At 63.4% G+C, this 20,271-nt stretch overlaps 9 protein-coding genes across 9 annotated transcripts; 5 read left to right on the top strand and 4 right to left on the bottom strand.

Moving 5' to 3' along the window:
- Positions 1-32: 32 nt before the first annotated feature.
- On the top strand, positions 33-1,694 carry JCM10292_004487 (uncharacterized protein; the record flags this gene model as incomplete). Its single annotated transcript, XM_076645822.1, has 6 exons — positions 33-150; positions 213-399; positions 456-484; positions 547-667; positions 771-1,354; positions 1,570-1,694. The coding sequence occupies 6 exons, from the start codon at positions 33-35 to the stop codon at positions 1,692-1,694; spliced, it is 1,164 nt and encodes a 387-aa protein (XP_076508692.1).
- Positions 1,695-2,326: 632 nt separating this feature from the next.
- On the top strand, positions 2,327-6,390 carry JCM10292_004486 (uncharacterized protein; the record flags this gene model as incomplete). The annotated part of the gene is made up of 13 exons (XM_076645821.1): positions 2,327-2,415; positions 2,469-2,590; positions 2,648-2,694; positions 2,752-2,920; positions 2,980-3,100; positions 3,156-3,282; positions 3,424-3,886; positions 3,948-3,981; positions 4,049-4,220; positions 4,594-5,546; positions 5,603-5,738; positions 5,795-6,102; positions 6,171-6,390. 13 exons carry the CDS (start codon positions 2,327-2,329, stop codon positions 6,388-6,390), a joined length of 2,961 nt encoding a protein of 986 aa, XP_076508691.1.
- A 106-nt stretch (positions 6,391-6,496) lies between these two features.
- JCM10292_004485 (uncharacterized protein) lies at positions 6,497-8,264 on the bottom strand (the record flags this gene model as incomplete). The annotated part of the gene is made up of 3 exons (XM_076645820.1): positions 6,497-6,739; positions 6,798-8,124; positions 8,194-8,264. The coding sequence occupies 3 exons, from the start codon at positions 8,262-8,264 to the stop codon at positions 6,497-6,499; spliced, it is 1,641 nt and encodes a 546-aa protein (XP_076508690.1).
- Positions 8,265-10,076: 1,812 nt separating this feature from the next.
- On the bottom strand, positions 10,077-11,523 carry JCM10292_004484 (5'/3'-nucleotidase SurE; the record flags this gene model as incomplete). The annotated part of the gene is made up of 6 exons (XM_076645819.1): positions 10,077-10,202; positions 10,280-10,585; positions 10,676-10,883; positions 10,949-10,993; positions 11,075-11,141; positions 11,205-11,523. The coding sequence occupies 6 exons, from the start codon at positions 11,521-11,523 to the stop codon at positions 10,077-10,079; spliced, it is 1,071 nt and encodes a 356-aa protein (XP_076508689.1).
- A 160-nt stretch (positions 11,524-11,683) lies between these two features.
- JCM10292_004483 (uncharacterized protein) lies at positions 11,684-12,656 on the bottom strand (the record flags this gene model as incomplete). Its single annotated transcript, XM_076645818.1, has 5 exons — positions 11,684-11,931; positions 12,040-12,196; positions 12,267-12,332; positions 12,396-12,437; positions 12,495-12,656. The coding sequence occupies 5 exons, from the start codon at positions 12,654-12,656 to the stop codon at positions 11,684-11,686; spliced, it is 675 nt and encodes a 224-aa protein (XP_076508688.1).
- A 393-nt stretch (positions 12,657-13,049) lies between these two features.
- On the top strand, positions 13,050-14,086 carry JCM10292_004482 (D-2-hydroxyacid dehydrogenase family protein; the record flags this gene model as incomplete). The annotated part of the gene is made up of 2 exons (XM_076645817.1): positions 13,050-13,929; positions 13,986-14,086. The coding sequence occupies 2 exons, from the start codon at positions 13,050-13,052 to the stop codon at positions 14,084-14,086; spliced, it is 981 nt and encodes a 326-aa protein (XP_076508687.1).
- Positions 14,087-14,226: 140 nt separating this feature from the next.
- JCM10292_004481 (pseudouridine-5'-phosphate glycosidase family protein) lies at positions 14,227-17,225 on the top strand (the record flags this gene model as incomplete). The annotated part of the gene is made up of 11 exons (XM_076645816.1): positions 14,227-14,422; positions 14,504-14,736; positions 14,791-14,902; positions 14,964-15,040; positions 15,098-15,251; positions 15,319-15,531; positions 15,597-15,670; positions 15,742-16,254; positions 16,311-16,422; positions 16,488-17,091; positions 17,147-17,225. 11 exons carry the CDS (start codon positions 14,227-14,229, stop codon positions 17,223-17,225), a joined length of 2,367 nt encoding a protein of 788 aa, XP_076508686.1.
- A 428-nt stretch (positions 17,226-17,653) lies between these two features.
- On the bottom strand, positions 17,654-18,336 carry JCM10292_004480 (uncharacterized protein; the record flags this gene model as incomplete). The annotated part of the gene is made up of 4 exons (XM_076645815.1): positions 17,654-17,947; positions 18,009-18,081; positions 18,157-18,239; positions 18,298-18,336. The coding sequence occupies 4 exons, from the start codon at positions 18,334-18,336 to the stop codon at positions 17,654-17,656; spliced, it is 489 nt and encodes a 162-aa protein (XP_076508685.1).
- Positions 18,337-19,498: 1,162 nt separating this feature from the next.
- JCM10292_004479 (bL32 family ribosomal protein) lies at positions 19,499-20,074 on the top strand (the record flags this gene model as incomplete). The annotated part of the gene is made up of 2 exons (XM_076645814.1): positions 19,499-19,853; positions 19,929-20,074. The coding sequence occupies 2 exons, from the start codon at positions 19,499-19,501 to the stop codon at positions 20,072-20,074; spliced, it is 501 nt and encodes a 166-aa protein (XP_076508684.1).
- Between the last annotated feature and the right edge of the window lie 197 nt (positions 20,075-20,271).

Genomic DNA, 20,271 nt, shown 5'->3' with positions numbered 1-20,271 from the left:
GGGCATTGCGTTCGCCGCCTTCTCTCATAATCATGAATGCGGTGAACCGTCGTAACGGAGCATCCCCTGGCTTCGTGCTCGTCTGGATTGCTGGCGATATTGTCAACACGTACGGTCTGGCGAGAGCCGGAGCGCCGGAAACGCAAGTCGGTGAGCAAATCTTTACTCCCGTTCTCTTCCCCTCTCGGCTCTAGCTGACATATACTCTTCAGCCCTTGCCGTTTGGTATGGCTTGGCGGACGTCGCGCTGTTCATACAACTTCTGTGGTTCGGCCATCGCGCCTGCTCTCTTCGCCAGCCGAAGAGCACCTACGCCCTGATCTCGAAATTAGAACGGCGAAAGAAGCCGTGGTGGTACAAGTTGACCCACCGTTTCCGCAACTTCGGCTACTTTGACGAGTGAGCTTGAGACTCCTTTGGCAGAACGGAGCATATCGCTGACTGTACTCGACCAGCTTTGTCCTCCTCGCCCTCTTCGTCCTGGGTTGGTTGTTCCCTACACTTCAGTACGAATCGCCCTGACATTGATGTATGTCGACTACTCAGTCGCGACAACGGCGTGGGGCGCAACGCTGCTCAGCAAGATGGCCGCGAATCCCGACGAGGAGCCTTTCAGCGCCGTGCACGAGTGGGACCTCACGTCTTTTCTGCTAGGCCTGACGTCGGCGTGAGTCACTCTGTATCACAGCGACTCGGAGGTTGAGCTTCAAAGCAACTCGGAGGTTGAGCTTCACAGCGACTCGGAGGTTGAGCTGAACCCTCGCTCGCAGACTCCTTTTCAGCGGTGCCCGCATCCCCGAGTTCATCGTTGGCTTCATCCGCGACCACCGTCAGCTCGAGCCGGAGCAAGGGCAGAGCGACGACGACCCCATCTTTGCGTTCCTCATCCTCGAGAACCTGACCAACATCATCGCCATCGTTACGCGATCTTTCGACGACACGTACCTATTGATGGAGACGCCGTGGCTCGTCGGCAGTGGCCTCTCTATCGTCATTGATGCCGCTCTCATGTACTGCATCCGACGCTGGCGACGCAACTATTATCGGGACAGCAACCCGAAGTGGCTGGCGAAGAAGGCCGAGCGCGAGGAGCACGCCAAGCTCGCGCAGGGCCTTGACGCCGAGATCGAGGAGCGCGAGGAGGAGGGCCTCTTGATCGACATCCTCACAGACGTCAACATGTACCGGCGGGACGGCGCGCCTGCGGCCGCCAAGCTCGGCTTTTGGGCTCGCCTTTTCGGCGATCCCGACCTGGAGGCGTACAAGGAGCGCAAAGTCGTCGCCGAGAACTTCAACACTCGCCGTCATGACGACCACATTGTCGATCTCCTCCAACGAATCGAGACGCGCCACCGTACGTTTTGCCATTACCCCGTCGCTCTCATTCGTGAGCCCACCTCATTTGAATTCGCAGCTGCATGCGATCGTTTCGTTCTCGAATTGGTCAGCAAGGTCGGTCGCACCGCCAATGGCTTTGTCCCGGAAGGCGACTCGTTCTCTCGCCATTCTCGTCGCACATCGACCTCGACACACACGAGCTCGCATCCAGTCGATCACGGCCTTCCCCAGCCCCATCTGGAGAGGATACCGTCGAACTTGTTCCGCAGCCCAAGCACAGCGTCGCGAAGGTCCAAGAAGACGCCGTCGACTCCGCCTTCCAGCAGCGACCAGCACGGGGGAAGGAGTTGAGGTGACGATGGGCGGCGACCACATAGCGAGTACCTCACATACGAGTAGAGAATATGACCAAGGTGTGAGCGCCTTGAGCAGCGGTCGAGATTGTGCGAGCACCCATTCGCCTTCGCGAGATGCGCGTGCCTCGGGTCCCTGTCCTGAACTCCTCTTCACACCACGCTCGTCGGTGCGTCGAGCTATTGTGCGAGCTTGAAAGCTGGCTTTCAGCCGATCTCTGGGCTCGACATGGCTCGTACGCGCTGGGTCCCGATGAAGTCTGCGTCGCCCGAGCCATTGAACGCTCGCCTTCGGAGAGCCCTGGCGCCGCGCGCAGTACGACACGACCGTCGCAGTGCTCTCTAAACACTTGAGACCCCGTCCGTGCTTCCCCGCGCTCCCGCATGCCGTGCTCGTGCTCGCTCTGACCCTGGCGCGCCATCGCCACGTACCGGTGAAACCGGTGCCCACAACTGCTGCGCAGCGCACCTTCCGCTCGCCGAGCTCAGGGTCCGCGGAAGGTACAGCGGAATGAGGCGGATTGTCCGTGGAACAGCCGACGCGACCGCTTTGGCCTCCTAACGGGCCGATGGCTGGCTTTCGCGCTTCTTCTAGGCTTGCTCGGGAGCAGCAGTGCTCTGCCAGGGTCTTCAAGATGTCGGCCTACACACCGCAGGTCGTGGTCGGCTCGTTATTCGGATCCATCACCCTGGGCATTGCATGTGCCGCCTTCGTCCCGCTTCTGTGGGTCACCAGCCTATCCTCCACCGTCTCACGTGGTTGATCGCTATGCACAGTGTCATGAATGCCATCAATCGACGAAACGGAGCTTCTCCCGGCTTCGTCTTTGTCTGGCTCGTCGGCGACGTCGTCAACACGGTCGGATTGGCGCGTGCAGGGGCTACCGAGACACAGATCGGTAAGACCACCCTCTCAGCTATATTGAAACGTTGCTGACCAAGCGTATGCTCTACAGCGCTTGCCGCCTGGTATGGCGTTGCAGACCTCACGCTCCTGGTTCAGGTGAGCGTGGCTGCCCGTTGTGTCCGCAGAATCACTCGCTGACTCCCGGTTGATCAGCTGCTCTGTTTTGGTCATCGATCTCGCGGCGCCCCTCGTCCCAAGAGCACGAGAGCTCTCATCGCAAAGCTAAAGCGCCGCGAGAAGCCATGGTGGGACACCGCCACCCGTCGCTTTCGCTCCTTCGGCTTCCTTCAGGACTTTGTCCTTCTCACAATCTTCGTCCTAGGTGAGGCAGGGTTCATCGAGTCGCAGCGACGCCGATCACTGACGTCCAAGGCGGAGCAGTCGCCACGACGGCCTGGGGCGCAACAATGCTGAGCAAGCTGGCCAAGAATCCGGACGAGCCGCCTCTGAGTGCTGTGCACGAATGGGACAGCGTCGCATTCTTGCTCGGCATGCTTTCCTCGTGGGTCTCGTCGTCGTCTGTCTCGTAGAAAGTGCTGATCGGCTTTCTGCGACAGCCTCATTTTCTGCGCCGCCCGTCTGCCCGAGTTCGCGGTCGGCTTCATCCGCGACTCGCACCAGCTCGAGCCGGAACAGGGAATGCGCGAGAACGATCCGTTGTTTGCGTTCATGATCATCGAGAATGTGGGTTGAAACTTCCTCGGCCTGCCCCTTCTCACCGTCCCCGCTGACCTGCCCATCGCTCGACCCTTCTCACCGTCCCCGCTGACCTGCCCATCGCTCGACCCTTCTCACCGTCCCCGCTGACCTGCCCACCGCTCGCAGTGCACGAACATCGTCGCCATTCTCGCGCTCTCGCTCAACAAGACATACCTAGTCATGGAGATCCCCTGGTTGCTTGGCTCCGCGCTCTCCATCGTCGTCGACATCTCGCTCATCTTGTGCATTCGCCTCTGGCGACGACGCTTCTACCGCGACGACAACCCGAATTGGCTGACCAAGAAGCGCGAGCGGGAGGAGCAAGACCAGGCGACGGAGCGTTTGAAGAGCGAAATCGAGGAGCGCCGGGAAGAAGGTCTGCTTCTCGACATTCTCGGCGACGTTGACGTCTACCGTCGGACCAAGAACCCGTCACTTTCGCTCGAAGCGCCGAGCGTCTGGGAGCGCGTCTTCGGCAATCCCGACATTGAGGCGTACATGGAGCGCGCCGTCCTTGCTCGCAACTTTGAGGAGGAACAGGGCAGCCCGTACATCCACGAGCTGCTGCGCCGGATTGAGCAACGTACTCGTGAGTCCATTCAGGTCAACAGCTTGGCATTCCGCGATATCTGATTTCTGCACTGCAACAGCCCCTTACGACGAAGGCGTGCTTGCGATCACACGGTGCGTTGCGTTGATCAATACGTACTATTTCGAAAAGCATCAGACCGAACTGAACTCGCGTACACAGACAAGCGCTGAACAACCAGCGAGAGCTTCCGACCCTCACCTTCACGCCGAGCAGCAGCGCGCCGTCCTACCAGCCCTTGAGCGCTTCGTCCTCGTGTTCCGACGAGAAGCCATACGCCAGCACGCCCTCAGTCAATTGGGACTTGTGGAGCAAGTGGAGGGCACCGTCGAGTGTGAACCTGGTGGCAGAGAGCCGTCGACAAGTCGAAGAGAGGATGGTCGTCGTTGACGTGCAGGGCAATTCGACTGCTCGGTAAGCGAACGACCGTATGTTGGCTGTCTGAAGTACTCTATCACTGCATTGCGAAAGTCGGTGGGCCGGTCCCGAGTTCTCGGTCGTGAGGCTCGGATGCGCGTGAGAGCGCGAGCGTTTGCCGTCTGCCCAGCTGCGTGGGCTCAGCCTCGGCACTCGCCGCTGTTGGCGAGGTTCACGCGCGCAGGTAACCCTCTGCAGCCTGCTCGTCGAGTGCACGTCCCGCCATGCCGTCGGCATCTCGCTCCGTCGCGCGTGCTCGCCTCCTCATCGCGAGCGCCGTGCATAAACAGCATCCGTCGACCGAGCCCTTCCTGCGCGCTGTGCTGCTTGGATGGGCTGCTCAGAGCTTCCCAGCGCTGGTACGCGTGCTTTTGGCCGCGTCGACGCGCCGCTCGCCCTCGTCCCTCCGGCAACTCGGCACGCGCTTCCTCGCCGCACTCTGCAAAGGCCTGCACCCGCGTGGGCTCGGTGTGGCCTTTGGTATCGCAATCGGCGGCGCACGGTGGGCCGAAAGCCTGGTCGAGCCGGCAGTGAGGCGGGCGTACCTCGCTGCAGTCGGCAAGACGCGCGCCCTGCGCGAGGGCAAGGGCAAGGCGCGCGAGACGGAGCAGTCCCTCGCGGACGAGCAGCAGCGCGCCGTGCAGGACGAGCGCAACATCCGCGCCCTCGCGACATTCGCCAGCGCGGCGCTCTCTTCCCTGGCGGCGCTCCTCATTCTGCAATCCTCGCCTTCGTACCGTCGCCCTACGCGCCCGACAGCCGCGCTTGCGAATGGGGACGATCTAGACTTCCTCGTTACGCCCTACACGCCTTCTCTGCCGGCCTCGGCGGTTGACGCGCCTGCAGACGCAAGGCTCGACTCTCGCTCAAAGCAATCGCCGACCCTCGATCTCACCCTCTTCGTCCTCGTGCGGGCAGCCGACACGCTCGCGCGTGCGGTGTACGAGCGCGCCCCACCGGCGAGCGGCCAATCCGCATCCCTTCTCCGCTTCCTCGCAGACCAGGGCGACACGATCGTCTTCGCCTTTTCATCGGCGCGAATCATGCACGCGTGGTTCTATGCGCCGCACCTGCTCCCTCCCTCCTACTCGGGCTGGATTCTGCGCCTTGCAAGGATGGACCCGCGACTGCTCCAGCTACTGCGCTTCGCACGCACAAACCGCTATGTCTACGGGCAGGAGCCGGACGCCGAGGTCGCGCAGATGTGTGCCGGCATAGCAGCGAAAGCGGGCAGAGACGCAGGGTACGTTGTTCACTATGACGTGTGACGAACGCTTCTGATCATCGCCTCTCGCGCAGACTCGTCAATCCGCAGAACATCTCCCGCCTCAACTGCTCCTTCGTGCACGGCAAGCTGGGCGCCGGGTCCTGCGAGGCCAACGCCGTCAAGCGCTGGGCACGTGCTTTCCTGGACGCACTGATGATCTACCTTCCGGTGCGCCCCGACTCCCTCATTTCTGGCGGAGCCTGTCTGATTACCTGGATCCGCAGGTCCACGCCATCCCTCCGCTCCTCTTCAGCTTCCGCCGCACCCTCTCTCGGCCGCGTTCTTCGCTTATCCGCATCCTTCTCGCCGCTTCGCGCTCGTCCGCCTTCCTCGCCACCTTCGTCGCCTCGATCTACGCCTCGGTGTGCCTCGTGCGAACGCGGGTGCCCGGCTTGCTTCCCTCGGTACCGCAGCAGCCGCTCGACAGCGGGCTGTGCGTCCTCGCCGGATGCCTCGCCTGCGGCTTCTCCGTCTTGATCGAGAACAAGCGCAGGAGGCGAGAGATGGCGCTCTACGTCGCGCCGCGCGCCTTGTGCGCAGCTCTCTCTCTCTCTCCACTTAGCTCTGTTGCGCGTGCTGACCTCCGCCCGCACGCTGCAGGTACGCCATCCTCGACGAGCTCGCGCCGTCGGCCCTGCTACACTCGCGCGCGGGCGAGCTCGCCGCGCTCTGGACCGAGCGCCTCGTTTTTGCCCTCTCGTCCGGTACGGTCGTCTCGGCGGCGGTGCACCGCCCGGACCTCGTCAGTGGCGTCGTGCGCGGCGTGACGGGCTTTGCGGTCGGGGGCTGGCGGAAGGAGGCGGGACTGAGCGGTCAGTAGGAGAGCTCGCAAGGCGCAACGACGATGCATGACAACAAGGTAGTGGAAGGAAGGCAACAAGCGGTCTACGGGAAGGGCTTCTACAGAAGAACGACGCCAAGCCGGCTCAAGAATGGTACACCGGCTTGAACGTTCGCCTCAGCGAGAGCACGATCGCGAGCGCGACAGCGGCAACGCTCATGAGCGTCGTCGTGCGGAAGGCCGTCGCGAAGCACTCGCGTCCGAGCGTGCAGAGGTGTGCAGGATCGCGAGCCGCACCGCCGCCGCGGCGGAGAAGCCGGCCGGCTTCAGAGGCGGAGGAGGGAGGAGGGGCGGATTCGGGCGCCGAGACATGCGAGTCATAGATCGCCTGCGTAAGCAATCAGGTCAGCATGGGTTACGAGTGGCGATTGACGAACAGGACGGACGCCAAAGAGCATGTTTGTGAGGTTGGCAAAGACGGCGGGCGACAACGTGAGAAAGCCATTGTTCGCCGAAAAGTCACGCATGCCGAACCGCTCGAGGCAAACGACGGGCACGGCGCCAAACAAGGTCCCGTACGCGGTCCCGACCATCATAGTCGGAAGCGTCAACCCGCCGAACCCGTCGACGCGCTCGGCCTGCCCGGCGAGGACCTGCGACGCGACGAAGAGGCCGGCGGTGGCGACGAGCCACCAGATGCGCGCAAACCGGCACACAGGCGCGTGGTGCGTGAAGAAGTCGGCCGTGAGCCCGATCGCGAGGCGGCCCAGGCAGTTGAAGATGCTCAAGAGCGAGACGAGGCGCGACTGGACGAGCGCGACTTGCGACGGGTCCGTCTCGGGCGGCGAGAGCGTGAGAGCGATCGTGCCGAGGTTGTTGATATACATGAGACCGATCCCGCTGCACAGGCCGAGAAAGCACCACAGACCCCAGAAGTCGCGCTCGCGGAGGAGGTCCCACCCGGAGACGTTCAGGTCGCCCGCCGAGTGCGGCACGTGCCCATCCTTGTCAAAATCGTCGTCGAGGAGCGGGGTCGCACTGCGTCTGCGCAGGTAGCCTGGCCGCTCGGCGCCGAGATCGTCGAAGCTGTACTCGCTAGGCGGGTGTTCCTGCGCAAAGTCGCGGCGCGGAGGGGACGAGGAGCGGCTACGCGAATGCGAGCGCGAGCGGGACCGCGAGGTGAGGCGGTCATCGGCGGTCGAGAGCGGTTGGTACGGCGTCAAACTGTCGGGCCCGACGCCGCTCGTCGGCGGAGGCGGCCGCACGAAGAGGGATGCGAGAAGCATGGACGTGCCAGTGCCGAGCGCGAGAAGAAGGAGGAAAGCGGTGGTCGGGTCAAGTGAGGGCAGGAGGTTGGCCCGCGAGATGGCAGCGTAAAAGAAAGCCGACAGGCCGAACCCTGACAGGACGATGGCCATGGCGAATCCTCGGCTCGCTTTCGCGAACGACTGGCTCGTTGCCTTGAGTGCGGCAGAGATTCCTGCGCTGGAGCCAACACCGGTGCACAATTGACACAGCGCAAGAGCCGGCATGCCCAGCACGGCGAAGACACCGTCCTCGCCGCCGGCATACAGGGCGGTCAAGCCCAGATAGCCCGCCAGCAGGCATCCTCCGGCGACGAGGAGGACGACCTTGCTCCCTCGCCTGTCGACCATGGCGCCGAGGACGGGCCCGCTCAAGTAGACGCCCGCGTTGCCCGAGGCCGCGACCACGTTCATCGCCAGTGAACCGAGGTGCAGGCGCTGCCCGACTTGGGGCAGGTATGCGCCGACACTGGCAGGTGGGGGTGACGGCCCGTCAACGCGCGTTCCTGCCACAGGGAGAGAGCGAGAGAGCACGCACGCGTAGTTTGTACCCGCAGAGAGCGCGGCAAGCGTCGAAAACGCGAGCGTGAGGTTGCGCTGGCTCGCCATCTCGGCGCGACGGCGAGCGAGTAATGGCGGCGAAGGCGACGGGCGACACTAGCCACAGAGACGCGTGCGTGTTCAAGTGTGGCTCGGGAAAGCTCGCAGCAGCGCCTCGGCGCTGCTGTTGGTCTCGAGGCAGCCGTGACGAAAGGACGGCGGAGCGCAAGCCTCACGGCTGCGGAGCCGACGAGCATGCATCCGGACAACGTCACCTCCACAGCGAGTGCTGGGACAACCTCTATGTGCTTGCATTGACTAACAGCGCGTTCGAACCGCAAACAAAGCCCGTGTCGGCCGATTGACATGCAATGTCCTCCGGAGAGCACGACGGAGACGTGCGTTGGGCATCGCAGCGCTCAGTATCTCGCCTTTACTCCGGAACGATCACATTTGACCTCTCCTTGGCACGAGGTGAGGCGAAAGCAAAAGCGAGGTCAAGGTGCCGCGCCGTACTCTCCGAACCGTCTTCCAGCGTCGAGCCAGCTCGACCCGCCAGCATCCTGGGCATGATCTGCGTCATGAGAGCCTGTCAACAGAGCGGAAGCGGTCGTAGGCGAGTGCATGCACGAACGGCTCGACGTTGCGCCCCGATCCTCACAATCGGAAGCGTCCGTCGTTTCGCTCCTGCTGGTCGGCGGTGGAGAGAGCTCTGCTGGCAGATTCTCGGCCATGTCGAGGTCAGCGAGCTCGAGCAAGAGCTCGGCTCCCGAGTCCGCCGAGGCGAGTGAGCTGCTCGTGCGCAGCGGCGAAGGAGGGAGCGAAAGCGGCGAGAGGAGCGCGTGGGCGTTGAAGCAACGAGAGCGCGGGTTGTGCGAGGTGCCTGCAATGCTTGAACCGATAGGCTGGAGGACGAGCGGGCGAAGAGGAGGGCGGCGTAGGGCCGACGAGGCGGGAGGCGTACGGCGCATCTGTCGCATTCGGTCAGGAAGTCAACATCGTCCTTCGACGTGTGACAAGATAGCAAAAGTGCCGCACCGTATTCTCTCCGGTCGTCTCCGCGTCTGTGAAGCGGCTCGACGCGCTGCCCCTGCTCGGCCACTCGTCGTCGTCCTCGTCGCTGCTTGACGGCTCGTAAATCTTGAAGCTGCTGCGATGGCGTGAACGCTCGCGCCGACTCGGACTGGCCGACACTGGACTTGCGGAAACACGTTGCTGCGGCGCAACGGATGGCAAATGGATTGAAGAAGAAGAGGACGGAATCCACGGCGGAGCGAGAGCGAGCGAGTCGACCTTGCGACGAATCCGCTTGAGCGGGGGTTGTCGGTCCTGCTGAGTCTCGCAGTCTGCTGGGTCGTTGCTCGAGTCAGCTTGGATGCTCCACAGCTCGTTTCCGAACGAGTGCAGCGCACCTGGCTCTCGGAAAGCGGATCCCGCTGCTTCGGGCGGCGCTGCCAGCCGCAAGCCTTCGGCCATGCACGGCTCGGTCCCGTCGAGGTGCATCCAGAAAAAGCAGTCGCAGCCGGGCCGAGCGAATGCGCGGGACTAGACGGTCGCGTCGGCGAGGAGGAGGAGCGAAGAGAGCTGAGCGGCAGAAGTTGCCGCGCAGTGGCGATTGCAGGCGGGGAGCGCAGTGCGCAAGGGAGCTACTCTCCGACGAGTCTCTGTGCTGGCTGCCAGGTGCGAAGGCTGAGCGGGAGCGGCGCGGCGAGGGAGCGAGCGGAACGGAGGTGGGGCGACAACGCGAGGGTCAAAGCGCGCGCGCAGCCAAACAGAGCGCTCGAGGGTACAAAGACGTCCAGGGGAGTAAGGAAAGCTCAGGCATGAGGACAGTCGCGTCCCTGAGCAAGAGCGAACTGTGTTACAGTCTTTGCCTCCGCTCTAAATCTTCCACCGCAATCCCTCGACGGGGATCCCTGTCGGCGGCGCGGCCTCCATGAACGCCGAACGGATAGGCGTGACGGAGATGGCGCCCGTGTGAATCGCGTGCTTGTCGGTTCCCTCGACCTGTAAGAGACACCAGCGACAGCCCATGTCAGCAGAGCAAGCGTGAAGAAGAAGGGCGGGACAGGAGCGCGGCGCACCAGGTCCTCCATCTTGGGGCTGACGAGCGCGCTGATGTCGGGCGCAAACACAAAGTGGAGCTTCTCGCTCTTGTGCTCGTCCTTGACCCCGAGCAGCTCGCTCCCCTGCGCGTCTCCCGCTTCTGCAGCCGAAGAAGACGACGCGGCGGCCGCGGCGTCCTGCGGCTCGGCGACGGCGGCGGGCCCGCCCTTGTTCTGCGAAGCGGCCGAGTCTGGGTGCGGAGTCGACTTGAAGAGGCGGCCGTAGTTGGTGCGCGCCATGCTGGTCCAGCGCACTTCCGGTGCGCTCACGATCTCCGGGAGGAGCTGTACACGGGACAACGCGAGTTCGGGACATCGGAATGAGAGGGTCAGCGCGAGCTGCGGGCGCTGCCGCAGTGAGCGAGGGCGACGCACCGGCACGTTGACCGAGTAAACGTCAACTTGCTCGTCTCCTGAACCCCAGCCAAGCTCAGTCAATCGCTTGACGACGTCGCACGACGCCTTTGAGGCAGCGTCGACAAACTCCTTCGGCGGCGGCTTGTACCCGTCCATCAGGGCCCATGAGAGCGCGATCGCTTTGGCGCCAGACAGGGATGCTGCCATCGCGGCGCCGAGTGTGCCGCTGCATGCATGCGCGGTCAGTACGGGCGGGCTGAAGAAGCGCGCGCGAGAGAGAAAGAGACGAACGAGGACAGGGCGAACGCAGTCGAGGTGTTGCGGCCAAAGTTAGGCCTGCGGAACCGCGTCGAGAGGCACGGCCGTCAGCTCCGACTCCACAAGCAGAAGGAGAAAGGTGCAGAGCGGCAGCCGCACCCGGAAATGACGAGGTCAAACGAGTCGGGCGCAAAGAGGTTGTGCAGCGCAATGGATGCGCACGTCGCTGCCATCTCGGGACCCGGTCAGCCGTCTCCTCGCGCGCTTCGACGGCAGGAGAACCGCGTACCTGGGGTCCCCTTGAGCAGGATCCACTCCATCTCGCCGTCCCTGCGCTCCCGCGGCAGCTCGTGGCTTTCGCCCTCGGTCCCATCCTCGCCCGCCGGGTAGTAGTACACGCCGGTCGTCTTCTCGGCAATGTGGTACGCCTTGCCGACCCAGCTGCGCTGGCTCGCGGGGACGACTACGCGGACGTCGGCGTCGAGCTGCGCGGCGAGCTGGCGCGCGAACGGGTAGATGAAGGGCGAGTGGCCGCCCGGGCCCGAGGGAGGGCCGTCGTCGTTGGTGAGGAGGATGCGCAGCTTGCGCGCGCCGGTAGGAGCCGCCATGTGCGCTGAGGAGGACGAGACGTCAAGCAGCGAGGTGTGCGAGGCAGCCCCGCCTCCCCCTCCCCGAAGGGCGAGGGGCCCGATCAGAGGAACGCACTTCTCTGCATCCCCCTTTCTCCGCTCTCCTGGTTGTAACTTGGAGCAAGTACTGCACTCGCATCTACTCAAGCGTGTGGTACCCTCCGCCCTCCGCCGCAGTCGGCAGCACGCCCGCCTCGCCGCCCTTCTTTCCGCCACCTCCCCCAGCGGCGCTCTTCTTGCCGCTCGAAGCGGGCGCCGCCGGTTGCTGCTGCTGCACGGGCGGCGTCGAGCTGCCTGCAGAGGCCTCTTCGTCGAGCGAGAAGCGCGGCTGGTAGCCGCCGATGCCGGTGGACGAGTGCTGCTGCGTCGGAGGAGGCGCGGACCAGACTGTGGACACGGGAGATGGCAGGACGGTGGGTGAGACGCGACAATTTGGCATGTTCAAGTCGTCACTACTCGGTCCAGAGACGGAGAGAGGCAATCTGAGCGACGCACCTTCCTCGCTGCCCTGCTGTCGCTGCCCGAACGGCGGGAAGGAATTCGGGATCCGGTCGGCGAGCCCGCCAGGAATCGAGAACCCGCTGGCTTGGAAGCCGAAGCTTCCTTCTCCGCGTGCGCGAAGCTGGGTGAGCGCGCTCAGGACGGTGACGATCTGTGAGCAGGAGAGGCGTAAGAGACCAGCGAAGAGGAGAAGTGCCTCGACTGGACGAGCAGGGTCGCACCTTGAGCAGCCAGTTGACGATGATTAAGACGCGTGCGAGACCATGTGTGCTGTTCCCGACGAACCACTGCGGGTTGGAAGGAACCGTCAGCCGGGTGGGAATCAGGCAAGCGGGAAACAAGATGCGCACAATGAAGTCGAGCAGGACCGATCCGCCCAATGCGAGGACCCACTGAGTGAGGACTCGTCAGTGACGAGCTTTGCCTCCAGCACGGGCAACTGGACGCACCTGCCGGACACTCTCCGCTCCTCCTCCCTCGCTGAGGCCGGGCACGACGACGAGCCCGACGATTGCCAGCGGAACGTTCCATGCGGGAACGTTGGAGAGAGCAGCCACGCTGGTGAGGATGACCTGGGCCTGCACGAGGCGATTGAGGTCGAGGTCGCTCATGTGGGGCGGATGAGGAGGAGACGGGAGAGATCGAGGCGAGGGAAGCAGCCGAGTAGTTCGAGCGGGGACGTGCTGCTTGAGTGAAGGCCAGTGAAGCTTTAGACTGCCCTTCTAGCCGAGTTCAGGTCGACAGCAAAGCGGAGAGAGCACGACTTGGTGCAGCCGGATGACGCCGAGCATCTGCCCGCTTTCCTCTCGCTGCTCCCGCTCTTGGACTTTCTTGCACCGCCAGACAGTGTACGAGACAGCTGGCTCGCGCTGCCGCCTTTGTCCCGAAGCTCGCGCCCGCTTCACCGGCTTCTCCCCCTCCTCCTGCGGCTTCATCTCTTTCTCCTGCTCGCCCGGGGTTCTCTCGCTTGTACGCGTCACACGCTTGCGCAAACGCAACAAAAGATGCCCGTCGACCCGTCTCGTCATTCGCTCGCAATCTTGGACGACTGGGAGGGCGCCGCCGAGCTGTACGCCGACTGGACCCCCCTCGCATCACTCCCTCGCACCATCTTTCGTGAACCAATCCCGCGCGCCGACCTCGCCAAAACGCTAGAACCTTTCACCATCCTGCACGCCATGCGCGAGCGCACCAAGATCGACCGCGCCATCCTCGACTCGCTCCCGAACCTCCGCTTCATCGCGACGACTGGACACCGCAACCGCGGGATAGACGTTGCCGCTGCGCGCGAGCGCGGCATTGTAGTCAGCGGGACCCTGCGCGGCGGCACGGAGGGCTCGAGCGGCGCCGTCGAGCAAACGTGGGCGCTCCTGCTTGCGCTCGCACGGCGGATCCCGCAGGAGCATGCGTCCATGCGAGATGGCGCTTGGATCAGCGGCGTTGCGACGGGACTCGCCGACAAGACGCTCGGGCTCGTCGGCGTCGGGCGGCTCGGGAAGCAGGTCGCGGCCATTGCCAAGGCGTTCGGCATGCGCGTCGTCGCGTGGTCGCCGCACTTGACGCAGGCGCGCGCAGACGAGGCGGGCGTGGAGCTCGCGCATTCGCTCGACGACTTGCTGTCGACGAGCGACTTCATCTCGCTCCACCTCGTACACGCGTCTTCAACGACAGGGATCATCGGTCGTCGCGAGCTCGAACTGCTCAAGCCGACAGCCTTCTTGGTCAACACGTCGCGCGGTCCCCTTGTCGACGAGCAGGCACTCGTGGACGCTCTACGAGCAAAACGGTTTGCCGGCGCGGGACTCGACGTTTTCGACCAGGAGCCGCTGCCGAGAGACCATCCACTTCGAACGCTTGACAACGTCGTGCTCTCGCCCCACATGGGTGCGCACATTTCCTTCTTCCCGCTTCATCTTCTCATTCTGACCTGCGTTGTGCAGGCTACGTCGAAGACTCCGCGTTCGAGGCGTGGTGGCCACAATCCATCGAGAATATCGACGCGTTCCTCCGCGGGTCGCCGGTCCGCGTGTTGGAATCGTAGATCTGCATACACAACGACGCTACCTATCCATACGTGCTTCTGCCTAGCCCGATGAGCCAGCGAGACCTCGCGAGATTGCCGCCTCTTCGCGACGCGATGACCGCGCTTGCAATTTGACCACCTCACGCCCTCCCGCTGCCATGCTGAGCCGAGTGGCACGCCAGAACTTTGTGCGACGACCACGCACGCGCTCCTTCACCGCGTCCAGCGTCGCTCGCTGGCAGCACCCGCTCCCCTCGCTCTCTGGCCTCCCCGTCGACATCGCGCCCGAAGTCGCACAAGCGCAAGCCGAGGGCCGCCCAGTCGTCGCGCTCGAGTCCACCTTGATTACTCACGGTGCGTCAAGTCCCTCTCCCTCTCGTCTCGCCAAGTTCGCTCCCCACTTAATCAGACCTGACCTTCTTGGTGTCCACGCAGGACTCCCTCCGCCGCACTCGCAGACGCTCGCAAAGGAGTGCGAAACGCTGCTCCGGTCGCAGGGCGTCGCTCCCGCGACCATTGCCATTCTTGACGGCCGCGTCAAGGTCGGGCTCGAGGAGCGGGACCTTGACCTGCTCGCCGAGCTCGGGTGGGAGGCGCGTAGGGACGCGGACGTGGCCAAGAGGCTGTGGAAGGTCGGGCGGAGGGAGCTGGGCGCGGCGCTGGTCAAGGTAGGCTTACATCCTGCCTCCCCGGGACAATTGAGCTGAACGCTGTCTCTTCAGGGTGTACATGGCGGAACGACCGTCTCGGGGACAATGGCTGTCGCGCATCTGGCGGGCATCAAGATCTTCTCGACGGGCGGCATTGGCGGTGTGCACCGAGGCGCAGAAACGAGTGCGCTCACTCATGTCTCCCTTCCATTTCCCGCGCGCATACTGATGGACGCTACACGCAGGCTTCGACATCTCGTCCGACCTCATCTCTCTCAGTGACACGCCTGTCGCGGTCGTCTGCGCTGGCTCGAAGAGCATTGTGCGTCTTCCGCGTCGATCGCCTGTCTTGCATGCTCCGCTGACGCCTCTCTCACAGCTCGACATCGGCTTGACGCTCGAGTACCTCGAGGCGCACGCAGTGCCTGTCGCAGGATACAAGACCTCGGACTGGCCCGCGTTCTACACCGCTAAGTCAGGCTTCAAGGCGCCGATGCAGCTCGACTCGGCCGCCGAAGTCGCACACACAATCTGTGCGTATCAATCACCGAACCTGAGCTCGAATTCTCACAGGCAGCGGCTTACAACGCCGCCACGCAGTGACGACGGATCGCCTCGGCCTGTCCAGCTCGCTGCTGCTCGGCAACCCCATTCCGGCAGAGTACCACGCCGTCGGTGCCGGGCTGCAGACGGCTGTCGATCAAGCGGTCGCAGAGAGCGTCGAGAACGGCATGGCGAAGAGCGGCAAGCAGGTCACGCCGTGGCTGCTGCAACGGGTGGCGGAGCTGTCGAAGGGCAAGAGCTTGGAGAGCAGTGCGTATCCTCCCTGATCTCTGTACAACGTCTTCGACTGACAAAGCGCAATGCTGCGTCCGCAGACAAGGCGCTGATCCGCAACAACGTGAAGGTCGGCGGTGAAGTTGCAGTCGAGTATGCCCGACTGCTGAAAGAGGTTCGTTGACTTCATGCGCCTCGCTCGCAATTGGAATGCAGTGATTGACACCTGCTCGGATCGTGACCTAGAGTTCGGCAGCGCCTGCTTCAACCTCCATGCCGTCCTTCCCACCTTCTCCTGCTTCGTCGCCAGCTCCCATTCCCGCCGACCCTTCCGCACCGACCGAAACCGGTTTCCTCGCGCACCCCGTCGCGCCAGCTCCCCTCGTGGTAGTCGGCGTCCTCGCAGTCGACATCTCGATGGTCCCGAACTCGACCTCGCCGCTGCAGACGACCGCGCCAGGCAGCGTATCGCTCACGCTTGGAGGCGTAGCAGGCAACGTCGCCGGCGCGGCGCATGCGCTCCTCTCTGCGCCCTCGAGCAACCAAGACGGAGGCGAGGTGCTCCTCGTCGCGCCCGTCGCAGGCGACTTGCTCGGCGAGGTAGCGAAGAGCGGACTGAGGGCGCGCGGGATGCGCAGCGACGGCCTGATTGGGTCGGACGGCGCGACGGCGACGTGCGGGTATTTGCTTGACGAGAAGGGCGAGCTCGTCGGCGGCGTCGCTGACATGAGCATCGCAAAGGAGCTGAGCGGGAAGAAGGCTCGTTCCTTCGTTTCGACCACGAGACCACCCCTGCTTACTCTGAGGTTTTGCAGATTGCCGAGCGGATAGCCGAAGTCAAGCCCAAGCTCGTCTGCTTTGACGGCAACATCGAGATGAACGCGATGGTCGAGGTCCTCCTGCACTGCGACAAGCACGGCACCTCCAGTATGTATCTCTCAAACCCCTAAGACATTGTCACGGCAAGGCTCATTCCGCTGCATGTCTGTCAGCCTTCTTCGAGCCCACCTCCAATGCGAAATCGCTCCAGCTTCTCAACGCGCTCGAGTCGTCGCCACTCTCCTCGCTTCTCCCGCTCGCAGCCGCGCCCGTCTCATACTCCGCACCAAATGTTCACGAGCTGTCCGCTCTGTACGACCGCGTCGCGTTCTCGGAGCACAGCATCTACGCCCCCGGACCCTGGTTCGACAGTATCAGCGTGCGCGCCGATGAGCTTGCGCTGCGCCTCCCGCGCTGGGTCGTCGACGAGGGCATCGCTCAGATGGCCGTCCGTCTTCTCCCCGTTATTGGCACCCTTTTCGTCAAGAACGGCGCCCAGGGCGTTCTCGTCGTGCAGCGCGTCTCGGGCATCGACGCCGTGTCGCGCTGGCGCAATCTCCCGCCCAAAAAGGGCACTCTCGTCGTGCCAAGCGCAAGCACGCCTGCCGAGGCGGTCGTCTTGCGCCACTATCCGGCGCTTGAGCTGGATGCGAGCGAGATCATCAGCGTCACGGGCGCGGGCGACAATCTCGCTGGCGCAACGCTCGCTGCAATGGTGCGCGGGTTGTCGCCGCTCGTCCCGTACGAGCTAGACCAGATTGTTGAAGTTGCTCAGAAGTGCGTCCATTCTCATTGCTCACGCATGCTGAACGACACTGACATCCTTGCGCAGAGCGGCTGTCGCAACGCTGAAGAGTGCGGAGGCAGTTGGTAACCACACGACGTTACAACAGGCCCTGATAGCACTGTAGATCGATATGTGATGCTCGACATTGCCTATTGCATACTCAGTCCTCGATATCCGCCCACACTTTGCCTCGCACAAAGGCTTCCTCCCGCTGAGTCCTGGTCCAGCAGAGCTGGAGATCGCTGACGTGAGAGAGGTGACGAAATTCGAGGATGGGTGTGCTGCGGAGGTAAACGAGGAGGGCGTTGATGTGGGGCATAGTGTGAGCGAGTTGCGCCTCGTCGAGTTCGCAGCGATGTAGCGACAGAGAGAAAAGCGACGTTGCCAGTCGAGTCGCACGTGTCGGACACAGTTTCGAGGCTTCTCTCACAGGAAGTTCTCTCTTTGGTTGGCAATGATGCGCGAGCATCAGGTGGATGCTTCGGACCGAGCGGCGGCGTCTTCGAATTGTGCAGCGAGAGGGACAACGATGCGGACAAGGGCACGGGAAGACTACAGCACCGCGTCGCGCACCAGTGGGTCACTCCGACTGTGCCTGCGCCACCGCACGGTATACTCGTCGAGCTCGCCGATGTAGCGGAATTCGAGGACGGACGTTGTCTCCAGAAAGACGACGAAGGCGGCGAGGTGCGGAATGCGCATGGCGAGCGTCGCGGTGTCGAGCGGCCGGACAAAATCGGGTGCAGTTGCCGTCTCCATGGCAGCGGAGAACGAGCAGTGCTCGATGACGAGCTTGCGGACCGCGGGAAAGGTGGCCAGGAAGGATCGGAAGTGTTTGAGGGTGTCCTGCGGACCGCCAAAAGACCAGATTAGGATCCATTGACGAGACAAAGGCACAAAGACGCACATCCTGGTAGAGCTTGCAGTTGCCGCAAATGCGCAGGACCGTTACAGGAACCTCAAAGTTGACTTGAGGCCAGCTGAGCGCGTCAAAGTCGGTGATGTGCAGCGTCGCAACGTTCAGAGTGCGGATGGCGTGGAAGAATCAGTGAAACCAGCTGCGCCAGCCCGGCGGGGCCTGCTCGAAGCGATCAAGGAAGCTGACGGTGAGATGACGGAGAGCGATGCTTTGCGGATACTGCGTCCGCAAAGGTACTGTCAGCAGCGGAAGAATGATGCAAACCACGTAGACTCACGTGAATACTGCCCCGCACAGAGTCCGTAAAGCCGCGCATCCAATGTGGCGAAGTTGCACCCGAGAGATTGAGTGCGACGAGCGAGTTCCACTCGATAGGGATAGACGAAAAGTCGTAATTTCCATCAAGGATGACCGTGCGAAGGTCGACAGTGTTTGCCCTTATAGCACTGTGGATCCATCTGCCGGCCGTTCCCTCGAGGGTACGCAGGCCAGAAATGGCCAGCGGGCCAGTCTGAGGCGGGGGAAGGCGGCCATAATCAAACACGGCGAGATGATTCAACCGAGGCGTTCTGCTGAGAAGAAGAGAGAGACTTGTCGAGATGTCGGCGAGCTTGTCGGGGTAGATGGTACTGGGGTGGAGGCTTATCGAAAGGTATTCGAGCCGAGGGAGGGAAGGGAGAGCGGCCAGGGCGAGGACGGGCGCCGTTGACGGAAGGTGAAGCCACAGCCGCGTTATGTGCGAGTGGATTGAAGTTGCGGCTGCCAAGCGAGCCAAGAAGGAGGACTGCTTGTTTGCTGAAACGGTTGCATTGATAGTCGACCACGAGAAGGGCGCAGCGAGGGCGTAGATTCGCTTGTTGACCATGGCCTGTTCGAGCGGAATGCGCAGACCACGCGCAGCGGACGCGCTCTTTGACTGGTCCAAGTCGTCGCGCACGTCGCGAAAGATGTGCTCGATTAGTTCGTCCGGAAGGTCGAGGAGACCGCGAGGCCGCGACGACGTCTCCGAGCGCGGACCTGCGGTGCGACGTTAGTTTGTGCATTCCGAGTGCAAGCATAGCTCGTACCGCCTTGAGCCTCGTGGAGCGATTCGGCCTGAGAAGCGGGTGTGGGGTCTTTCGAGCTGTAGGTGAACGCGACGAGTGAGCTGCATAGAGCCTACAGGCTGGAAGTGAGACCCGCACAGTTCCATGCTGGTGCACCTCGCAGGCGTATGAACCGCGTTCGAGCGAGATGGGCAGTCGCGAGGAGGACAAGAAGCAACGGCGACCGCGTCGACTGCTCCTGAAACCCGCCGTCACCGCTTGAAGGCGCCTTCGAGCCGGGTAGAGCAACAAGCAGCCGCAAAGTACGCGCACAGACACCCGCAAGACCCGCAGACCCTGCGCAACGCCCTCAGTCGCCGCTCGTCGTCTTCATCGCTCCCGTCCAGCGACTACGCCTCGTCCCGTCGTCAACGCCCCACCAGCGACTTCAGAATGGCCGCCGTTGCACTTCCAACCCTTCGCACTAGCCGTCAGCCCCTGCGGCAACTCGCGGCGTCCCTCCTGTCCGCCTCGCCAATTTTCCGCTCGTCCGCCTCGCCGTCCCTCCCCGCCGTCTTCACGGCTGCGAGCAGCGCATTGAGCGCGCCCGCGTCCTTCTCCGTCTCCCTCTCCGCCGCGCCCGCCCTCCCCTCGTCCTCCCTGCCTTCTCTCGCCTCCCTTATCCCCGACACCCTCTCCGGCCTTCGCGACCTCCTCCCGCCCTGGGTCTTCGCCGTGCCCAAGCGGCGAACCACGCACGGCGCAAAGCGCATGCGCAGCTCGAACAAGGGTCTCAAGGAGAAGCAGAGTGCGCCGCCGCCTCCCTCGCTCTCTCACCTTCGAAATGTACTCCCTGCTGATCACAGGGTGCACCTGCCTACAGACCTCGTCTCCTGCCCGTCGTGCGGCGCACCCAAGCTTGCGCACCACTTGTGCCACGAGTGCCACGTCTCGTTCCGCAGGGAGATCCACCGCGAGGCGAAGCAGGTGGCAGCACCGCAGTCGCATGCCCCGGCTCAGCAGGCGTGAGGACGTCATCGTTGAGCTTTCCGTTCCTCCGTTGTATTCCTAGCGCCGCATTTCGCATCTACACCGAGTCTTCTCATTCCGCTCTGTCTTTCGACTCTGGTCTGCCTCCGCTTCTCTCCTCGCTGCCCACCGCTTGCCTCGTTCTTCAGGGCTTTCTCGCGCCGGCCTGCGCATGCTCCTGCACCGCGTGAGTGGGC

Source organism: Rhodotorula paludigena (assembly GCF_050403205.1).
Source record: "Rhodotorula paludigena JCM10292 DNA, Rt_paludigena_JCM10292v1_ctg2, whole genome shotgun sequence".
NCBI classification, from domain to species: domain Eukaryota; kingdom Fungi; phylum Basidiomycota; class Microbotryomycetes; order Sporidiobolales; family Sporidiobolaceae; genus Rhodotorula; species Rhodotorula paludigena.
The sequence above is the reverse complement of the archived record's forward strand: the minus strand, read 5'-3'. Positions and strand labels throughout refer to the sequence as shown.